At 40.9% G+C, this 21,735-nt stretch overlaps 2 protein-coding genes across 20 annotated transcripts in view; one reads left to right on the forward strand and one right to left on the reverse strand.

The window, feature by feature from the left end:
• ASH1L (ASH1 like histone lysine methyltransferase) overlaps window positions 1–5,023 on the reverse strand; it is a 203,286-nt gene extending 198,263 nt beyond the window's left edge. For 2 of the 4 annotated variants that reach the window (XM_069543868.1, XM_069543833.1), the window contains exons 1-2: window positions 4,890–5,023; window positions 4,288–4,427 (exon numbers count right to left, since the gene is read on the reverse strand). The gene's annotated coding sequence lies outside the window, so the exon portion shown is untranslated. The remainder of the gene's footprint in view (window positions 1–4,287; window positions 4,428–4,889) is intronic. The other 2 variants (XM_069543851.1, XM_069543842.1) reach the window with 2 other exon arrangements.
• Window positions 1,351–21,735, forward strand: part of DAP3 (death associated protein 3) — a 40,602-nt gene continuing 20,217 nt past the window's right edge. For 6 of the 16 annotated variants that reach the window (XM_069544016.1, XM_069544030.1, XM_069544099.1 and 3 more), the window contains exon 1: window positions 1,351–4,126. In XM_069544016.1, the coding sequence (XP_069400117.1) occupies window positions 3,978–4,126 (149 nt within the window). In that variant the 5' untranslated portion in view covers window positions 1,351–3,977. Of the gene's footprint in view, window positions 4,127–4,152; window positions 4,419–5,024; window positions 5,497–21,735 lie in introns of those variants that run through there. The other 10 variants (XM_069544047.1, XM_069544086.1, XM_069544075.1 and 7 more) reach the window with 9 other exon arrangements.

A 21,735-nucleotide genomic window follows, 5' to 3' on the forward strand; every position in this document is an offset into this window, starting at 1 on the left:
TGATAACTGGGTTTGGATAACTCTTGAAGCTGGGTGTTGAATACATGAGAACTTTGTTATTTACTTCACTGCTCTCCAGGTTAGAAATTTTCCACACTTTAAAAAAAGGAACAAAATTAAATGGAAAAAAATATAAACTCTTGTCATCAACTTGCAAATGCCTGAGAGCAAATGATTAAAAACTATGGAAAGCAAAACAATTAATGCTAAAAATAAAATTTTATATATTCTTCAAACATAAAAGTTAGATATTCAATGAAGGAAATATAACTCTGAAATAGCAATAAGATTATTAGCTAAATTTCATTACTGCTTGAAGCCATAATTTATTATGTTGTGTCAACATCACACTGCCATCAACACCCCCAATCAGATAGTCACTAAGAAAGTGATTTCTAAAATATGAAATGACAGTTATTAACTCAGATAACAAGTCATAAGCATGAAAATCTAACCTTTCCAAATGAAAGAATATAAACCAAATAAATTACAAGTAGTTTAAAGACAGACATTAAAAAAAAAAAAGACTAGCAACATAGCTTAAAAACTACTTTCATTTCCCTCTCTTATGATAGCCGGGGTTAAGCTAGCTCATGCTTCTGGAAAGGCTGGCACAAAGTAGACCTCACAGTGGATTACAATATAAGGTAATATAAGCAAATATATTATCTTTAAGAGACTCAAATCAACATGCATAACTGAAAAAACAATATGAAATTATTTATTGGAGACTCACTACCTACACACACGGTAAAACTTTCCCACTATGTGCAGGCAGATTATTTTAGGCAGGACTGAATGTGTCCAAATTCTTTATTCATAAGGCATGGAAGACTTCGAATAAAACCTCAAGTGGTACTGCTAATACTATAAAGACACAGTACTGAGCAAGACACAGGGAAGTTGTGCTAGAATACAACCCAAGAACAGGACATGAAAATCACTCTATTCCTGATCCTTAAAGATCCTGTGTATTTTTTGTAATTATTGCAATAGTTGTTTTTTTAAATTGTGAAGTATCTCATACACAGAGGAGACTATATACATATGTTATCCATATGCAAAGATATAGACACATTACACACGCACATATAAATGACATGTTATTTTTTTTTTAATGTAGGAACCTACTATCCAAGTTAAAAACTAGAGAAATCCAAGTTAAAAACTAGAGAAAATAAAAACTTTTCACAAATTTACATGACTTTTCTTACCCAGAGAACATGACAATAGAGACAATCAGACCATTTTTCTTAAGATCTTTCCATTATCTTACTGAATCCTGTAATCTGTACCATTAAAACACCTTTCTGAGTTTCTTTTCTTTAAAAAATTCAGTAATTATTTTTAATTTTCAGTGCTAGATTCAGCGGTAGTCTTTCAAGTCACCCCAGAGTGTTTTCTAGATACCTGTATATTTAAAAATGACATTAAGACCTTTTTATGTAAACCCACTACAGAAATACATCCAAAACAAGATAAAAAATGCCACCAACATTTGCATCCTTTTCAAGCCAGAGATCCTTCATCTCAAAACATCAAATGATACCAAAACACATTTTTTAAGCTGCAAAGTTGCATACAGAATGTGAAGACTTTGTAACTTCCTAAGAATAACAGCAAAACCTCTCAGGCAACTAAGTCATGAAATCTCAACTTCTAGAAATATGCTTCCTTCCACCTTGCCCTTTTAAAGGCTCCCACTAACATGCAATTCATAACTTCAACTGAATTACAATAGCTTCAACGACAAAGGCTATATATTATTCATCTTTGTGTCCCCTGCATAAAAACAACTCAAAAACATTTGTTATAACTAAGATAATTTCCAAGAAATGAACTTCAAAACTCCTCACTCCCAATGCAAAACTGGAAAACAATCAGTTTGAGAATATGAATAATTATGAGAAAGAATAAATCTATGAACATTTGTGTTATATCACATTCTCTGATCACCTAGTTAGAATCATGTTTTAACACTGTAGAAATCAATCTGCAAAGAACAGAAAACAAAATAAACAGAATAAAAAAGATCTTAAAGTTCTCCTTACTGTCAGCATGCTCACTGTCAAAAAATCTTTCATCTTAAACTCATACCAACATCTCCACTCCCAAACAAAACTATTTTTAAAAAAAGACTTTTAAATGAGACTTAAATATAAATTGGCTCTACTTCATTACAATTTAAGTTTCTAAAAACTGTATGCATAATTTGTGTGATTGTGCTCATGCCCATCATTTTCTACAGTGAGGGTTTTTTCATCACATTCTCAGAAGAATAAGTGGACCCCCCAAAAAACTTCTAAGAACCACTAATCCAGCAAATCAAGAACACTCTATTTTCCGGAGAAATACAGTTAAGTTGCCTTAATTCAAGTATACTTCTCTCATGTTCAGAGAAGGGGATCCTTACTACAAAATTAGTCTTTCGAAGAATTTCTTCAGCGCGGCCAAAAAGTTCCAATATTCACAGGCACATATATTGACAATTCCAGATCCCCAAAACAGTTTACTGGGAAATGCCCAAAGAAAATGCAAAAGGCAGCACACTCTACCACAAACTGGGCACCCTATTAGATGCTTAAATACACTTGTATGCTTCCACAGTGAAACATCTGGAAGATCTAAATTCCCTCCAAACTGAGTACACTTTTGAGGAAGGTTTTTGAGTTTCAACTCCACACTGACCTGTCTACCTCACCTGACTCAATATGTATCACTGTCTCAGTATTTACCACTGTCAAGACAAATGTACCCGAGCTGCTTCAACAGGGTCACCTTGATTTTTCTCACCCCAAGGCAGGGACCATTTATTGAGTAGTTACTCAGTAAATATTTGTTGAATGAATGAAAGAAGATCCTTTATCCCTTAAAGTTAAGCTGTCAGCCCCCACCCTGCTTCTATGTTACCAGTTAAATATCCCTCCCTCAAATACACAAACTCAAGTGTTAGAAATGCTCTGCTTCCTCCATAAACAAAAAGTAATATCCTCATGGAATACCCATCTCTCACAGGCCAACCTGGCAAAGACAACCTATGTTCTGTCTGACACAACTGATCTCTACCAAATACCATTCAATATGCCCTTATCTTTCCAATAAACTCAGATTTGCCTGACAAAGATCTCCTGAGATGTCATGATATGATGACTATACTACTGGACTAGGAGTCAAAAGTATCTATTACAGTCCCAAATTTGTCACCAATTTAACAAATGACCTTGAAAAAATGATGTCTTCATGCCTCAATTTCCTATTTTGTAAATGGGAGAAAACATTCATCCTACCATTTCCACAGAGATTTATTTATGATTACAAACAGAGCATTCTGAACAATATAAAAGCTTTATTCTATTACGAAGTGTTAATACAAACTCAGGTCAACAAAAACTCCATCCATTCTTTATACACTCACAGTACATTGTTCAAGTAAAGATGTTCTGGGCCTTTACATCTAAACAATTCACCCTATTCTGAGCAACAAACTATTCTTAAGAATAGCTGACTATGATAAGTTTCTCCTATTCTGGACCCCACCACTTACATGCTATATTTCCAAAATACTACCATGACTTCTCTTTCCAAGTAAGTATTAAGGCAATCCCAAACCCTGAAATACACAAACACATCAACCAGCAAGGAACATCCCAAGCTTTATTTTAAAAATAAGCTAGTATAAGGGGAACTCCATTACACTTGTAAAAATACAAGCAAACTCTTCCGGAACACTTTCCTTCCTTGTATACTCACACAAACACAGCCGCTATACACCAACAGACCATCTGTCTTCTAGACCAAAAACATGTCTTTCAATGCCCAAAGCCACGAGTAACATTTATTAAACTTGCGGAACTGAGATCATTCTGTCGTCCCTACATACAGTTCAGCATGTCAGAGACACCACAGATCTGGCCGTACGGAAAATCTTCCCTCCTGCCACTTTTATCCCTTCAACGAAACAAACAGGACTATGGGGGATGCTCCAATCCTTCCTCCACAAGACACAAACTAACCTGTCAGGGGCACAGCCGACTCCGCCTCCACTCGCTTACTTTCCCGCCCCCTCCCCCAGCAGGAGCCCGCCTGTCAGGGACACCCCTGCACCCCCGCCAGGAGGGACTTCCCGGTAAGCGCAGGATCCCCTGCCCTCCCCTCCCCTCCCCCATCCTTACCACCGCTCTCCCGGAGGTCCAGGTCCGGGAGATGACAGTAGCTCCCAGGAAGCCAGGGGCTGGGTCGCTGAGGAAGTACTTAGGCCCAAAGGCCTCCCCAGACGGTTCTACTCACCGTGTCAGAGGCCGAGGCCGAGGGAGATGAGAGTGCAGGGAAGTGGGGAAGAGGGGGCGGCCGCCACCAGGCTCCTCCGCTTCCCTTGGTCCACAGCGGATCCCTCCCGCTTGTCAGGAGGCGGCCAGCGGGTGAGCGGACTGGCGGAAATGCGAGAGAGGAGAGGGGAAAGGCGTGGGGCTAAGCGGGGGAAACTGAGGGGAGGCGGGTCCCGCAACCGAGACGGGGATCTTCTCCCCCTCCGCAAAGCGAACCCAAAATGGCGGCGGGAGCGGCGGCGGCAGAGCGGCGGCGGCGGCAGCTCCTTGGGAGGGAGGGAGCGAAGGGCGCCTCGTGCCCCCCCACCTCCCACTCCTCCCTCCTCGCGTTTTCCCCCTTCGTCCTCCCCCCTCAGCCGACTCGGGCGGCGGAGCGCGCACGCCCGCCCGCACGCGCCAGAGTGTATCTGGGCTCGTCGCTCGCTGCTCCCACCAACCACCGCCTTCGGCCGCCTCGCGCGCCCGCCAGCCAGCACGCACTCCCTCTGGGGCGCCTTGTGGCACAGTCCTCCCCTTCCCCTCGGCCCCTGTCAAGCCAGCTCTGGCGCGGGCCCTCACGCGTACCTTCAGCAGCGCGAGCCCAAGCCTCCTCCTCCACCTCCTCTCCTCTCCTCCCCCCCTTCCCCGCCCCCACTGCCACCAACCGCCGCCACGGCCGCCGCGGCCTCCTCCTCCTCCGGCCCCCCCGACATACCCTCCACCCCTCACGCGTGCGCCTCCCACAATCCCCCCCGCGGGACTGTTCCATTCCCGTCGGCCGCAGAAGCGGGGGAGAAAGCGACAGGCGAAGTGGGCAGAGCTTGCCGTCAGGACACGAATGACCGCGAGTGACGGAGAGAAACCTGTGGCTATTTACCTCGCTGGCCGCGGCGCCCTGGCGCCGCAGCTTCCTTTGCTGGCCTCGCCCTGGCCGCGGCGAGCGGGTCGAGGGCGGCCTAGCGCCCCTCCGCTGGCGGGTGGTTGGAGGCCGCGGCGGCTGCGCATTGAGCAGCTTCCTGCCTTACGACCCGAGCTTGCTTCTCCGCTGCGGGACGCGCGGCGTGGAGACAGCGCTTGACAGTGTCTGCCGTTTGCCGGGCGGGGAGAGCTGGTTTGTGACTCGGTGAGGAAATGGACCGGCATGGGGGTTGTACCCATGAGGGAAAGGAGCGGGACTCCGAACCTCCATGAGGTAGGGAGTGAGACCAGTAGGGCCGGCGACCCTCCTTAGGGGGCTTCCCTTTGGGCTCTGTGTTGCGGACCTAGGACTCAGGAAAGAACCCACTCAGTGGTCGACTTTTTCCTTTTCTTTTTTTTAAAACCCAGCTTAAATTTCTCGAATTTCACACTACTGTTTATATGCGATGATGTTTTTGTGCATTTTTACGCATTCTTCGTGGATGGATGATGAATGGATGATACATTTTCAACCTCATTAGGCAGCCTGGCTAGGGAATAAAGATACCATATATATCAAGTTCAGGTCTGGACTCCATCTGCCGTGTCTTGTGTGTCCTTCAGAAAGTTATTTTTCTTAGTTCTTTATCAACAAGAAACGAAAAATTGAGCATAGAAATTAGTGAGCCGCTAATCTGCCTTCAGGGTTGATGTGCGATGTACGTGTAGAGTCAAATTAACTCCTAGGTACAGGGGAAGTGCACTGTTATGTTATCGTTCACGGTGATGTTGATAAGGTTTGTGGATGTAATTGGTAGTTTGTGTCCTATTCTTCCAAATCGTAAATAAAACAATGCAAATCTAGGTCTATCAGATTTCCATAGTTACTGATACTTGTGTCTCAAAACTCTGCATGAACATTTACTTTTTCTTGATTGAATTCAAAAGAATTATGGACTATTAAAAGCCACAGATAATTCCAAAGCTGTCTTCTAGTAATCTTTTGTTTCACCTTGTAGGCAAAGCCGAATAAATGAGGCAAGGGATCCACTTAGGTTTCCCTTTTACTTCACATCTGTGGACTTCTAGGCAATAGTTTGAAAATCACTATACTAGATTAATCTCAAAGGCCATTCAAGGTCTAAAATTAGACACTCCTAAATTTCCTCCTTACTGTATTTCAATATGTGAGTCTGGTTTTGTTTGCTTGCTTTTTTTTTTTTTTTTAAGGGAAATTCGCCTCAGTTACCTCACTCTATGTTTGCTTTTCCTAACCTTAAGTCCAGACTTTTTCATGGAGCTGTTTAGGAGCTGTTGATCTTTTTTAATTGTGCCATGTACGCAAGTGTATTTCTCTACTAAAAGCATTTTAAACTTGTTGTCAGGGACTATGTCTAACATTTCTTTTATATTCTTTGGTAGTTTAGTGTAAAGCAAATCATGGAAATTTTGAAATGAATTTTAGATACTTAAAATATTAGAAGGGAAAGAAAATTAACATTTGTGAAATACTATGCCAGGAGAACTTGCCTTCCTATTAATCCTTAAAATAAACAACACTTTGAAATAGATCATATTATCCCCATTTTACAGATGAGAAGAAGCCTGAGGCTCAAAAAAGTCAGATAACTATCTTTAGACTTTAGTTTGCCTGGCTCTTAAAAATGTAACTTTTTTCACTATATCACATTGCCTTCATAGTAAATTTCTTTTTAGTAACATAATTGCATATGCTACAAAGAAAAAACACTTCTAATACAATTCCGCTACACTTGTATATAAAGAGAGTTACTTATAGTCTCTGCCTTTAACTTGGGGTAACTGCACTTCATGAATTGCTGGTTAAGTATAGACAGATAAGATAGTATTCAATTCTTTTATGTATGCGCCGGGTGCCTACCAGAGACTAAAATATATTAAGTGCCCAATAAAATGACCTTATTGAATGAATGAAGCTTAAATTATTTAAACCAGAGAAAGTATGGAAAACAGAATAATGGTTCCCCCAAAGATGTCTGTGTTGTAATCCCTGGAACCAGTAAATGTGTTATGTTCCATGGCAAAAGAAAATTAAGGATACTAATCACTAACCTGAAAATAGGGAGATTACCTTGAATTATCTGGTAACCCCGCTGCAATTACAAGAGTTCTTGAAAGATGGAAGAGGAAGACCAAAGAATCAGTGTCAGAGTGATGCAGGAGGGCATAGACCTGACCAGCTGCTGCCGGCAGGCTTTGAAGATGAAGGGCAACCTCTAAAACCTAGAGAAGCCAAGAAGACAGATTCTCTGCTAGAGCACCCAGAAAGAACACAGTCCTGCTGACACTTTGATTTTGGACTTCTAAACCACAGAACTCTAGATAACAAATTTATGTTGTTTTATTATTATTACCAGGTTTGTGGTAATTTGTTACAGCAGCAATAGGAAACACAGCAAGGGGGCCCAATCACAACTACCTCCAGAGTACTTTGCCTCGGATGATGGTTTTGTAGTTTAATTTAAAGAGGGTAAGATTTAACTGAAACTTTTCTTTAAGCACAGTGAGAGGCCCTCAGCAAAACTGCCTACATTTCCAGTGTTTCCCTCCTGCTCTGCTTCTGGCATCAGTCCTCAAGCTGTAAATAGACAGTTGGGCTCTATGCTATTGCTGTACAGCAGCAGTCTTAGCTAAGCTGAGCTCAGATTTCCCCACTAGAATAGAAGTAATTAAACATTTATCTCATAATGCTTCCTTGCCGGGATGTTGCAGCAGGGAATGGTGGAATGCTGATTAGCAAGAAAAGCTTTTCAGTGTACACTTTTTAAAAAATATTTATTTATTTGGCTTCATCTGGTCTTAATTGTGGCACATCGGCTCTCTAGTTTTGGCTCACAGGCTACCCCAAGATGTGTGGGATCATAGTTCCCTGACCAGGGATCGAATCCAAATTCCCCACATCCCAAGGCAGATTCTCAACCACTGGACCACCAGGGAAATCCTGATGTATACTTTTAAAATAAAGTTTCAAACATCTAAAGATACAACCTATTGGAGCATCATCAGGGTTAACTTTACACTTGACAAGTTATGGTAAATACTATAAAGATATAGAGCTTCGAACTCATATGATTAGTAAAATATATATATATATATATATATGTATGTATACATATATATAATAGTCCACAAATAATTTTCTATTTACCACGGGAAGAACTCTGTAATTTTTGTTTGGGTACCATGATTTTTAACTCATGTTTCAGGTAATTGCCTTTTAGCAAAGTAGGAATGTACACTCCCCACTGCCTGGGTTCAAAGCCTAACTGTTTTACTTGGTAGCTGTGCAAACTTGGGTAGAAACTAGGTGGTCATAGTAATCACCCTTTTTTTTTTTTTTTTTTAAGTAATTTAATCCTTTTAAGAATCCTGTATGGAAATCCTACCATTTTCTCCATTTTAGAAATGAGGAAACAGACAACACAAACTTGTTGAGGTCACACAACTATTAAGTAGGAGAGCCCCATTTCAAATTCTAGAAGTTAGATTCCTTTTTTCTTTAAGAAGTTATTCTTGAGTCCATGTTTTTAACTATTCTGCCATACTTGCCACTTTATCTTTGTAAGTTGGAGATAATAATATTTATGTCATAGAATTGTTTTGAAAATATACAGAGTTAATTTACATAAAGCGCTCAGACCAGTGCCTGATCTACAGAAAAATGTTTAGTAAATGTTAGCTGTTGCCATTGTGGTTGCTCTGGGTCGTTTTGTTTTGTTTTTTGAGCCCTGGATGTTTTCCTCTGTACTTGAGTAGCTGGAAGAAAGTGAGCATCAAAGCAGATGTTCCTTGTTTCTTTTTTTCCCAGTACAGCCCTTGTATATTTTTTATATGTTGGTATTTTAAATTGCTCTTAGCTTGGTAAATGTTATATTACCAAAGGAAGGAAAAATGTCTGGAAAACACTGCTATAGTCCTTGCCCTTGTTTTACAGATAGGAAACTTGGGCTCACAGAGTAAAGAAAAAAAAAAAAAAGATGTTTTTACAAGCTTGAAACAATGTTATTTTTCCTGTGAAGAATGTTACATGAAAAGTACCCTTGTGAGAAACCTGAGGGTTTACCAAACCCTGCCAGGGTAGATTTAGATGTGTTGTTGGGATGGGGCCCCACTGTTTATTTTCTTTAACCTCAGCCTGACACAATTGGATGCAGCAGGATTTTTCTAAACAGAGTAATATAATTCATACAGAAAAGCTATTTGTTAGCTTTAAAGGATTCATTAGGAGTTTGTTGATTTAATTTTTTAAAAATTACTTTCTCCTTGGGTGATAGCAATATGGCTCAGAGGTCAAAAAGTATAAAAGACACTACTCTCTCTTCTTGCCCCCACAAGAACCCATTTCCTTTCCCTGAAGGCAAACAGGATTATCAATTTTTGTATATCCTTCCAAATATTTACCTTTTTACAAACAAATTGGATAGATTTTCCCCTTTTTTGCATAAATGATAGCTTGCTGTATACATTGTTCTGCATTTTGTTTTTGTTTTGTTCTTCACTTAATGTATATTAGAGATTTTTCCTCATTAATATGGAGAGAACTTTTGGGATTGTTTTGTTTCTAAACAGCTGCATAGTATTCCATTGTGTGGATATGCTGAATTAGGCTCTTTCCATTCTTGCAATGTTAGAAAGTGTTGGAATGAATAATCTCCAAGAACCAAATTTTTCCTATAGGACTCAAGATTTAAAACACTCTCTCTCAACCTTGGCACTGCTGAAATTTGGGGCTGGATAATTCTTTGTTGTGGGAGCCTCTCCTGTGCATTGCAGAATGTTTAACAGAAACCCTGGCCTCTCTATTCACTAGATGCCAGGAGCACCTCTCCCCCAAGTTGTGACAGCCAAACTCCTACCAGACATTGCCAGATGTTTCAGAGGGGGCAAAGTTGCTGGTTTAGAGAAAAAGATTCCTAGGACTTGCCCAGTGGTGCAGAGGTTAGGACTCCACATTCTTAATGCAGGGGTCATGGATTGAATCCCTATCCCTGGTCAGGGAAGTAAGATTCCGCATGCTACATGACATGGCCAAAAAATAATAAATAAATGAATGAAATAGAATTACTGATCATTGGGAAATCAGTCTAGTTTCAATAGAGAAAAAGTTATGGCAGATTAATGTATCATCTTTTGTCAGAATTCCAATAATGGTAAACCAAAAGAATGCCATTTTATATATATAATATCTTCATTAATATAAGATATTTGATAATCTCATGGCTTTTTGGAGAAATACGTCCTGAATGCTGAATTGGTTACATAACCATACCCAGAGACTACCTGTTCTTAAATGGGTTGAATTTCCCTTAACCATTGACATCTATGCAGTGGTTCTCACTCTTAGCTACACATTGAAATCAGTGAGGTTACTCTAGTACCTATGAAATACCTATGTCTGAATCTCACTAATAGACATTGTGGTTTGATTGGGCTGAGATGCAATCTGAATAGCAGAGTTTTAATTATACGCAGGTGATTCTAATGTGCAGCCAACATTGGAATCCAGTGATCTAGGCTATGCCTCAAAATTCTGTAAAAAACTGTATTGTATTAAATTGTTACTTAAATGAAATAGCTGAGGATATATTTTTCAAATTTATAATTTTCACACAGTTTTTAAAGGATAGGTAATATGTTGATGATAGATTTCAGAAAAACATTCAGATCTCCATATGGAGGATCCACATTATCAAAAAAGTTTGCAAAATCCAAATAAAGTCCACGGTTTAGTTAATAATATTGTAGCAATATTAATTTCTTAATTTTGATAATTGTGCTATGGGCATGTAAGATGTTAAGATTAGGATGGATGAAGTTGGATGAAGGGTGTAGGAAACTCTTTCTACTATCTTTGCTGTTCTTTTGGCCCAAAGTTTTTAAAAATGAAAATTAAAAAACTATTACAAATGTTTATCCCTTGCAACTACCTGTATGACTCAAGATTTCTTATATTATGCATACAAAATAAAGTCAAATTTCATCTGATGCTGAAACTGATATGAAAACTGCAACTCTATTCAATAATTTCTGGTTTGGAATTTTATCAAAACAATTTTGGGCTTCCCAGGTGGTTAGTGGTACAGAATCTGCCTGCCAAGCAGGAGACACAGGTCAGGAAGATCCCCTGGAGAAGGAAAGGGCAACCCACTCCAGTATTCTTGCCTGGGAAATCCCATGGACAGAGGAGCCTTGGCAGACTACTGTCCAGGGTTACAAACGAGTCAGACATGACTTAGTGACTAAACAACTACAAAACAACTTTTAGTTCTCATTGATTAACTTTATAACTAAATTTTTTAAATTGTGAAATTTCAAAAACTTTTATTAATATAGATAATATTGACAAAAAAGTTTCAAAACAAACAATTGAATTTTAACAATTCAGTTATTCTTAGAAAGTGGAAGTGAAGTCACTCAGTTGTGTCCAACTCTTTGCGACCCCATGGACCCAAGGCTCCTCCATCCATGGGATTTTCTAGGCAAGAGTACTGGAGTGGGTTGCCATTTCCTTCTCCAGGGAATCTTCCTGACCCAGGGATCGAACCCAGGTCTTCCACATTGTAGAGAGACGCTTTGCTGTCCGAGCCACCAGGGAAGTCCAGTTATTCTTAACTAAGGTCAAAATCAACAAATAGCTGCACAAATAAAGTGTTGAGGCTACCTAGGAAGAAAAATGGTATAGTGATGAGGAATATTTACTCTCAATTCCAATAACCATGTTTAGATCCAAGCCTCTCCATTTTTTAACAGTACAGTGGTTTCCACTTGTTAGAAAAATTATAATTTTGCAGCAAAAGTGAAAATGAAAGTCATTCCGTTGTGTCCGACTCTTTGCGACCCCGTGGTCTAACTTCACAGATCCTCCCGTAAAGTGGTAAAGTCTCCTTCCTACCATTTGAACCCAACCTGGACTACATACGCGTGCTCAGTTGCTCAGTCGTGTCCGACTCTTTGTGGCCCCACGGACTGTAAAAACACAGGACACCGTACCTGTGACTTACACAACTGTCCGTGTGCACTCAGTCGAGTCCGACTCTTTGCAGTCCTATCAACTGTAGCCTGGCAGGTTCTTCTGCCCATGGAATTTTCCAGGCAAGAATATGGGAGTGGGGTGCCATTTCCTACTTCAGGGGATCTCCCCAACCCTGGTCTAGTTGGCCTATCATGGTCTGCAATAGAATACAACAGTCTTTACTGGTCTGAGCCAGATTTGAAGGGATCTTAAGTGTTTTAGTTCTCTTGGACCTTTGCTACTGCTGTGACAAGTCCAGGCCACTCTGCAAAGAAGCTGAGAGACGGCGTACAGTAGAATCAGTCATCCTAGTTGAGACTAACCTAAGATGCATGAGAAAATACTTCAAAGATAGCCAGATCTGGTCCAGAGCAAGGGAAGTAACCAGCTTGTAGCTATAGACGTCTGAGTGATAATAGTTATTGTTTTAAACCACTGAGTTTTGGGGTAGTTTGTTCAGCAGCAGTCTTCCCTGGTGGCTCAGATGGTAAAGCATCTGCCTGCAATGTGGGAGACCTGGGTTCAATCCCTGGGTTGGGAAGATCTCCTGGAGAAGGAAATGGCAACCCACTCTAGTACTCTTGCCTGAAGAATCCCATGGGCAGAGGAGCCCGGTAGGCTACAGTCCACGGGGTCGCAAAGAGTCGGACACGACTGAGCGACTTCACTTTCACTTTCTTTCACTTTGTTCAGCAGCACCAACTGATAAAATGCTTCAGAGGCTGCTGTGATGCTAAAATAACATAAAGCATATACTATATATTACTGCATTGTCTGGCATATAGTAATCACTGGATCTTAGCTTCCGTTTTGGTTATTTTAATATGGCTAAAACAATATTTTTTAATAACAGCTTTATTGAGGTTGACATACTATAATTCATGTACAGTTAAACTCAGTGTCTTTAAAGTGTACAGTTCAGTCAGTTTTTAGTATATTCACAAAGTTGCATAAACATTGCTATCTAATTTTAGAACATTTTTATTACCCCAAAAGTACCATCAGTAGTCAGTCTCCATTCTCCCCTCCCAGCTCTGGCAACCAGTAATCAAATTTTTTGTCTCAGTAGATTTGCCTGTTGTGAACATTTCATATCATTAGAAGTACACTACATGTGATCTTTCGTGACAGACTTCATTCCTTTTGTTTAAAGTTTCATCCATGTTGTAACATGTATCAGAGCTTCATTGCTTTTTATTTACTGAATAATGTTCCACTGAATGACTGTACCACATCTGTTTATCAGTTAATGGACATTTGGATTGTTTCTAGATTTTGGCTATTAGGAATGATGCAGCTGTGAGCATTTCCACACAAATGGTAACGTGTGCAAATGTTTTCATTTCTCTTGGGTATATAACTAGGGGAAGGGTTGCTAGGTCATTTGGTAAATCCATGTTAAAACTTTTGAGGAAATGACTAACAGTTTGCCAAAGTGATGGAGCCATTTTACAATCCTAGCAGCAATGTATGAGGATTCTGGTTTTTCTGCATCCTCCTCAATGCTTGCTATTGTCTGTTCTTTTTGATTTTAGCTATCTTTGTGAGTATGAAGTGGTATCACATTGTATTTTTTTAAATTAATTTATTTAAAGTTAAAAGACGCTTGCTCCTTGGAAAAAAAGCTATGACAACCTAGACAGTGTATTAAACAGCAGACATTACTTTGTCAACAAAGGTCCATATAGTCAAAGCTACGGTTTCTCCAGTAGTCACGTATGGATATGAGAGTTGGACCATAAAGAAGGCTGAGCACTGAAGAATTGATGCTTTTGAAACACGGTGCTGGAGAAGACTCTTGAGAGTCCCTTGAACTGCAAGGAGATCAAACCAGTCAATCCTAAAGGAAGTCAGCCCTGATATTCACTGGAAGGACTGATGCTGAAGCGCCAATATTTTGGCCATCTGATGCGAAGAACTGACTCTTTGGAAAAGAGTCTGATGCTAGGAAAGATTGAGGGCAGGATGAGAAGGGGCAACAGAGGATGAGATGTTTGCATGGCATCATCAGCTCAAGGGACATGAATTTGAGCAGATTCCGGGAGATAGTGAAGGACAGGGTAGCCTGGCGTGCTACAGGGGTTGCAAAGAGTCCGACACAACTGAGTCACTGAACAACAACAAAATTTATTTGGCTGCATTGGTTCTTAGTCACATGGGATCTTTTGTTGTAGCACATGGACTCTCGAGTAGTGGCGCACAGGCTTAATTACTCCGAGCCATGTAGGATTTTAGTGCCCTGACCAGGGATAGAACCCATGCTCCCTGCATTGCAAGGTGGATTTTTAACCACTGGACCAGGGAAGTCCTATGTCACGTTGTGTTTCTGATTTGTATTTTCCTAGTGGTGTTGAGAAGGCACTGGCACCCCACTCCAGCACTCCTGCCTGGAAAATCCCATGGACGGAGGAGCCTGGTGGGCTGCAGTCCATGGGATCGCTAAGACTCGGACATGACTGAGCGACGTCACTTTCACTTTTCACTTTCATGCATTGGAAAAGGAAATGGCAACCCACTCCAGTGTTCTTGCCTAGAGAATCCCAGAGACAGGGGAGCCTGGTTTATGAATTTTGAGAACAGCTTGACAATTTCCATTAAAAAGGCTGCTGGGATTTTGCTAGATAATAATATTTGTTTTATAACCACTGGTCGCTCAGATGGTAAAGAATCTGCCTGCAGTGCAGGAGACCCAGTTTCAATCCCTGGGTCAGGAAGATCCCCTGGAGAAGGAAATGGCAACCCTCGCCAGTATGCTTGCCTAGAAAATCCCACGGACAGAGGAACCTGGCAGGCTACAGTCCTGAGGGTCAGAAAGAGTTGGACATGACTGAGTGACTAATACTAGGACTTAGGAATATTTATTTAAAAAAGAAAGAACTGATGATATTGGCGAGCTGTGTTCTCAATGAAACAATGGTGTTACAGAATAACAAAGTAGTTACTCTTGAAAATATAAAATCTAGAAACAGTAGGTGATAGCTGAAGAGTAGTGGTGAGGAATGTAAAGGCCTTGTGTGATGATTGCTTTGAGAAACTGAAAACATTTACCCAGGAAAAGGTAGATAGGGGACATAACTACCTGCGATTTATTGTGTGAAAGGTGGCTTGTAAAACCAAATAGAAAGACTGGGATAGTGGATGGAAAGCTACAAAGAGACGTTTTACCTCAGATTGTGAAAGAACTTTCCATAAAAGCTGAAAACCATATGGACTGCTTACTGCATTCCCCATCAGTGGAAATGTTCAGGCACTTGATAATTGACAACACAGTATGTGCAGTGGCTAATGGGAAAGAACGCAGATCACACATGGATTTGAATGGCAGAGCTGTCACTTCTAGGCTGTATACTTTCAGGCAAGTTAGGCTATCCATCCTTGTTTTCATGTGTGCTTAATAGTATCTGCTTCATAGGACTGTGTTGTCAGACAGTGCCTATAAATTGCTCAATACAGTGCCTGTTCCTGGAAAAAAAGAGAAACTGATAGTGAGATCATTGTGTATTAATTCAGTTCTGAATGAGCTCTGTATGAAGTAGATCACCTTAACCTTAAGAATTTATGATTCTCTTTACACAAAAACCTGTAAACAAATGTTTAATTGCAGTTTATTTATTCGTAATAGCCAAAACCTGGACCTTCAGTGGATGAATAAACAGTTTATGAATAAACATTCATACCATGGAATAGTACTCAGGATTAAAAGAACAAACTGTTGGGGCATGAGTTTGATCCCTGGTCAGGGAGTTAAGATACCAAATGCTGCACAAGATCCTACAAGCTGTGTAGCATGGCCAAAAAAAAGTTTTTAAAATAGAAGAAGAAACTATTGATACGTGTAACACACAGTCCAGATGAATCTCCAGAAAATTATGGTGACTGGAAAAAGCTGATAGTAAAAGGTTGCATATAGTATGATTTCATTTATGTAACATTCTCGAAAGGACAAAATTATAGAAACGAAACAGATTAGTTGTTGTCATGGTTAAGGAATGGGAAGGTTGTGAAAGGGGAGTGCAGAAGGCTATAAAAGGGCTACCTGAGGGATCCTTAAAGTGATGGCAAAGTTTTGTGTTTTGACTGTTAATGTCAGTATCTTGGTACTATATTGTACTATAGTTTTGTAAGACGTTACCATTGGAAGAAACTGGGTAAAGGATACATTGTTGTTGTGTTAGATGCTCAGTCCAGTCTGACTCTTTGGGACCTCCTGGACTGTAGCCTGCAAGGCTCTTCTGTCCATGGGATTTCCCAGGCAAGAATATTGGAGTGGGTTGCCATTCCTTTCTCCAGGGGATCTTCCTGATCCAGTGATCGAACCTGGGTCTACCGGATTGCAGGCAGATTCTTTACCATCTGAGCCACAAGGATACGTGGAACATGTGTTACTTATTTCAACTGCATGTGAATCTACGAATGTCGCAATGGTAAATGCTTAATTTAAAAAATTATTTTTGTGACCACTGAAGTGTTAGTACATAATCTTTGGGATAGCTTTGTAAGTTTGGTACAGGCTTTTTCTGATTTCATTTTCAGTATACATTTGGCCTATGTGAGAATACTTTTTTTAAAAAGAGAGTCCTAACACTATCGAAAAAGTTTCATCAGAAGAGTGACAGAACTTTCTTCAATACAGTAGTGAGTAAACGTTCCTTCCAAGTATACCTGAAAAAGCTCCAAGTGGTTTAAAGACTCTGGAATTATTTATCTCTGGGATTTATTTGTTTTATCCGCACCTTAAAAAAAGAATGACTGGGGTTGGAAGGAGGACTCTTGCGCCTTAGAATAGTAGAAATAGACCATGGGTAGAGTCTCAGAATGATGGCAGTGGAGCAATATTAGATATTAATATGATATCATTGAGAAATTTTTCCATCATCTTTACTTCCTAGAAAACTTGCGGTAATTATTTATCTTTAATTTTAACCTTCAGTCTTCTTACGGGGTTGTTTTTTTTCCTACTTTTTATTGTGGTAAAATGTATATAAAGTAAAATTTACCATTGTGACCATTTATTTTCATCATAACCATTTTTAAGTGTACAGTTCCATCCTATTTTACTTTCACATTATTGTGCAGCCGCCACACCCTTCATCTCCGTAACTCTTTCCATCATATGCCATGAGGAAACCGATCCTTTATCTGCTTTCCAATAACAATGTGATTAACTTGTGTACTGCAAATCAGCACTCAAAGAATATGAAAAAACTGAAAGGAGAAATCTTTACTCAATTTTTTCATAGTATTAGTGGCTTTGAGCCTTTTTTTTTTTTTTTAAGTGCCCTGATTTGTATAAATCTTGGAATATAGATTCAACGGATTAGATCTGATAGAGTGCCTGAAGAACTTTGGACAGAGGTTTGTAACATTGCATAGGAAGCAGTGATCAAAACCATCCCCAAGAGAAAGAAATGCAAAAAGGCAAAATAGTTGTCTGAGGAGGCCTTACAAATAGCTGAGAAAAGAAGAGAAGCTAAAAGCAAAGGAGAAAAGGAGAGATATACCCATTTGAATGCAGAGTTTCAAAGAATAGCAAGGAGAGATAAGAAGGCCTTAATAAGTAATCAGTACAAAGAAATAGAGGAAAGCCATAGAATGGGAAAGACCTCTTCAAGAAAATTAGAGATAACAAAGGAACATTTCATGCAAAGATGGGCACAATAAAGGACAGATACGGTATGGATCTAACAGAAGCAGAAGATATTAAGTAGAGGTAGCAAGAATACACAGAAGAACTATATAAAAAAAAAAAAAAGATCTCAATGACCCAGATAACCACCATGGTGTGATCTCTAGAGCCAGACATCCTGGAATGTGAAGTCAAGTGGGCCTTAGGAAGCATCACTATGAACAAAGCTAGTGGAGGTGATGGAATTCCAGCTGACCTAATTCAAATCCTAAAGGCTGTTAAAGTGCCGCAATCAATATGCCAGCAAATTTGGAAAACTCAGCAGTAGCCACAGGACTGAAAAAGGTCAATTTTCATTCCAGTCCCACAGAAGGGCAATGCCAAAGGATGTTCAAACTACTGCACAATTGCAGTCATCTCGCATGGAGAAGGCAATGGCAACCCACTCCAGTACTCTTGCCTGGAAAGTCCCATGGATGGAGGAGCCTAGTGGGCTGCCATCTATGGGGTTGCAAAGAGTCGGACACGACTGAGCAACTTCCCTTTCACTTTTCACTTTCATGCATTGGAGAAGGAAATGGCAACCCACTCCAGTGTTCTTGCCTGGAGAATCCCAGGAACGGGAGAGCCTGGTGGGCTGCCATCTGTGGGGTCACACAGAGTCGGACACGACTGAAGTGACTTAGCAGCAGCAGCGGCAGCACTTGCTAGCAAAGTAATGCTCAAAATTCTCCAAGGTTGGCTTCAGAAATATGTGAACCAAGAATTTCCAGATATTCAAGCTGGATTTAGAAAAGGCAGAAGAACCAGAGATCAAAGAGAAAAAGCAAGAGAATTGCAGAAAAATATCTATTTCTTATTCATTGACTACACTAAAGCCTTTGACTGTGTGGATCACAACAAACTGTGGAAAATTCTTAAAGAGATGGGAATACCACAGCACCATACCTGCCTCCTGGGAAACCTGTATGCAGGTCAAGAAGCAACAGTTAGAACAGGACATGGAACAACGGGCCGGTTCCAAATTGGGAAAGGAGTATGTTAAGGCTGTGTATTGTCACGCTGCTTATTTAACTTGTATGCCAGTACATCATGTGAAATGCTGGGCTGGATAAAGCACAAGCTGAAATCAAGATTGCCAGGAGAAGTATCAATAACCTCAGATATACAGATGACATCACCCTTACGGCAGAAAGCGAAGAGGAACTAAAGAGCATATTGTTAGAAGTGAAAGAGGAAAGTGAAATAGTTGGCTTAAAACTCAACATTCAAAAAATGAAGATCATGGCATCTGGCCCCATCCCTTCATGGGAAATAGATGGGAAAACAGTGGAAACAGTGAGAGACTTTATTTTCTTGAGCTCCAGAATCACTGCAGATGGTAACTGCAGCCATGAAATTAAAAGACACTTGCTGTTTGGAAGAAAAGGTATGACCAAGCTAGAGAGCATATTAAAAAGCAGAGACATTACCTTGCCGACAAAGGTCCATCTAGTCAAGGCTATGGTTTTTCCAGTGGTCATGTATGGATGTGGGAGTTGGACTATAAAGAAAGCTGAGCACCGAAGAATTGATGCTTTTGAACTGTGGTGTTGGAGAAGACTCTTGAGAGTCCCTTGGACTGCAAGGAGATCCAACCAGTCAATCTTACAGGAAATCAATCGGGATGAAAGAGGATGAGATGGTTGGATGGCATCACCAACTCGACAGACATGAGTTTGAGCAAGCTCTGGGAGTTGGTGATGGACAGCGAAGCCTGGTGTGCTGCAGTCTAGGGAGTCGCAAAGAGTCAGACACAAACGAATGTCTGAACTGAACTGGAATGCAGAATGAGCACATATTCTATTCTTTCTGCTTTCAGTCAGCCTGTCAACTTGATTTTTGTTTGTTTGTTTGTTTTTATTTAAAGGTATTTTATAGGACTTGGAAAGTGTGGTTTAGTCTGGATTGTCTGCTTTGAGATTATACTTTTGAGATTCACCTTCCTTTTTTCCTTAAAATATCTTCTCTCATTCTCATATAAGCCGTGTGTGTGTGTGTCCTTTACCTTTAAAAGCAGTAGAAAAATAGTGAAGGGTTTTAAGAGCAAGACTTCAGTGGAAAGGATGGATTGGAGAAGTTCAAGGATGGAGGCTGGTAAAATACAAGATGACTGGGTACAAAATGGAGAGCTGGTCACATTTTCCTGACCAGCATTTCCCATAATTCCTAAAACATAGCCAGAGTAATGGCCTCAGTGACCGCAGGCATACATGGAGAAAGTACTACCCTCAGGATTATGTCACCACTCTTCGTAGGACCCGACCTCCCTGCAGAGCTGCTGCCCACAGATGTCTCACATTAGTGGTGGTACCAGGGCACATTGAGAAGATACAGGGAGCAAGACTGAGTAGGCTAGATACTGTTGGAGTGGCACTGGGTCATAAGTAGTTTGGGAATTGGAAAAGCTGAGGTTGGGTGGAGGGCTTAGGGTTGGAAATCAGCTGACATGGAGGGTTAGAATTGGTATGGAGGTTGGTTGTCACAGATGGAGGCAGGGAGTTGAGGTAATTGAAATAGGAATGGAATGAGAACTGAAGTTAAGAAAATTGAGCTGGTCAGAGATGGTGTTGGATGCCAGGTGATGATTGTATCAGGTGGAAATCGACGCTGGGTGGTTTTGGGCACTGGGTTGTTGTGTTGGTGGTTGCCAGAAGTACCCCCCAAGTTCTGTGATTCCTTAGAACTCAGAGGTCAGCATATAGTTGTACTTACAGCTATGACTTATTACAGCAAAAAGACACAGAGCAAAATCAGTACAGGAAAAAAGGCACATTGGGCAAAATCTGGAGGAAACCAGGTATAAATTTCCAGGAGTCCTTTCCTTTCCCCGTAGAATTGTGTAAGACACGCTTGATTCCTTCAGCAAAAAGTCGACAATAAATTAAATGTTGCCACCCAGGGAAACTATCAACAGTCTCAGTGCCCAGGGTTTTTAACTGGGGCAGGTCATGTATTCATTTGCTGCCTAGCATGGACTAAAATTCCATATTCCAGAAGGAAAGCAAGTGCTTCACATAAACCATGTTGTTTGGGTAAATAGTTTAGGCACAGTGAGTCACTCTTACCCATTCTGGGAGTGATGGGAACTCTCCCCAAATCGAATTTCAGAGACACCAGCTAAGGGGCAACCTTGCCAGCAGGATCCCAGTGTTAGCCTTGCTCTTTGAGTTCTTTCCTGCACAGTTGGACTAGGTAGCATGTGCTGGTGGTCGTGGTGGTGAGCGGTGATGGAAGCACTGAAGGCAGCGCTAAGGAGAAGGGGGAGCAGAGGCTTCCACGACTCTGCCTGCGGCCAGCAGAATTCATCCTCAGGCTGGGCATATGCTTATTCCACAGCAGCAACCCTTCCACTCACACCCAGGAGAATCAATCGTATTTTGTGGAGTTCCAAGGGTTCTAAGACCAAGTAAATTTGTATTAAAAAGATTTTGGGGACTTCCCTGGTGACCCAAAGGTTAAGAGTCCACCCTCCGATGCCGAGGATGCAGGTTTGATCCTTGGTTGAGGAACTAGGGTCTTGGGACGACTAAGCGCACAGGCTGCAGCTGTCGAGCCCACACAGTCCTGTGCTCCACATCAAGAGAACCCCCTTGGGCTGCAAACAGAGAAAGCCTGCACACCACAACGAAGACCCAGGGCACCTTAGGGGAAAAAACATTCTGCTGTTTTGTTTTGTTTTGTTTTAGTCACTGAGTCATATCCAACTCTTTGCAGCCTTGTGGACTGTAGCTCACCAGGTTCCTCTGTCCATGGGATTCTCCAGGCAAGAATAGTGGAGTGGGTTGTCATTTCCTTATACATGGGACCTTTCCAAC

This window comes from Ovis canadensis, chromosome 1 (assembly GCF_042477335.2).
Source record: "Ovis canadensis isolate MfBH-ARS-UI-01 breed Bighorn chromosome 1, ARS-UI_OviCan_v2, whole genome shotgun sequence".
In the NCBI taxonomy this organism is placed as follows: Eukaryota; Metazoa; Chordata; class Mammalia; order Artiodactyla; family Bovidae; genus Ovis; species Ovis canadensis.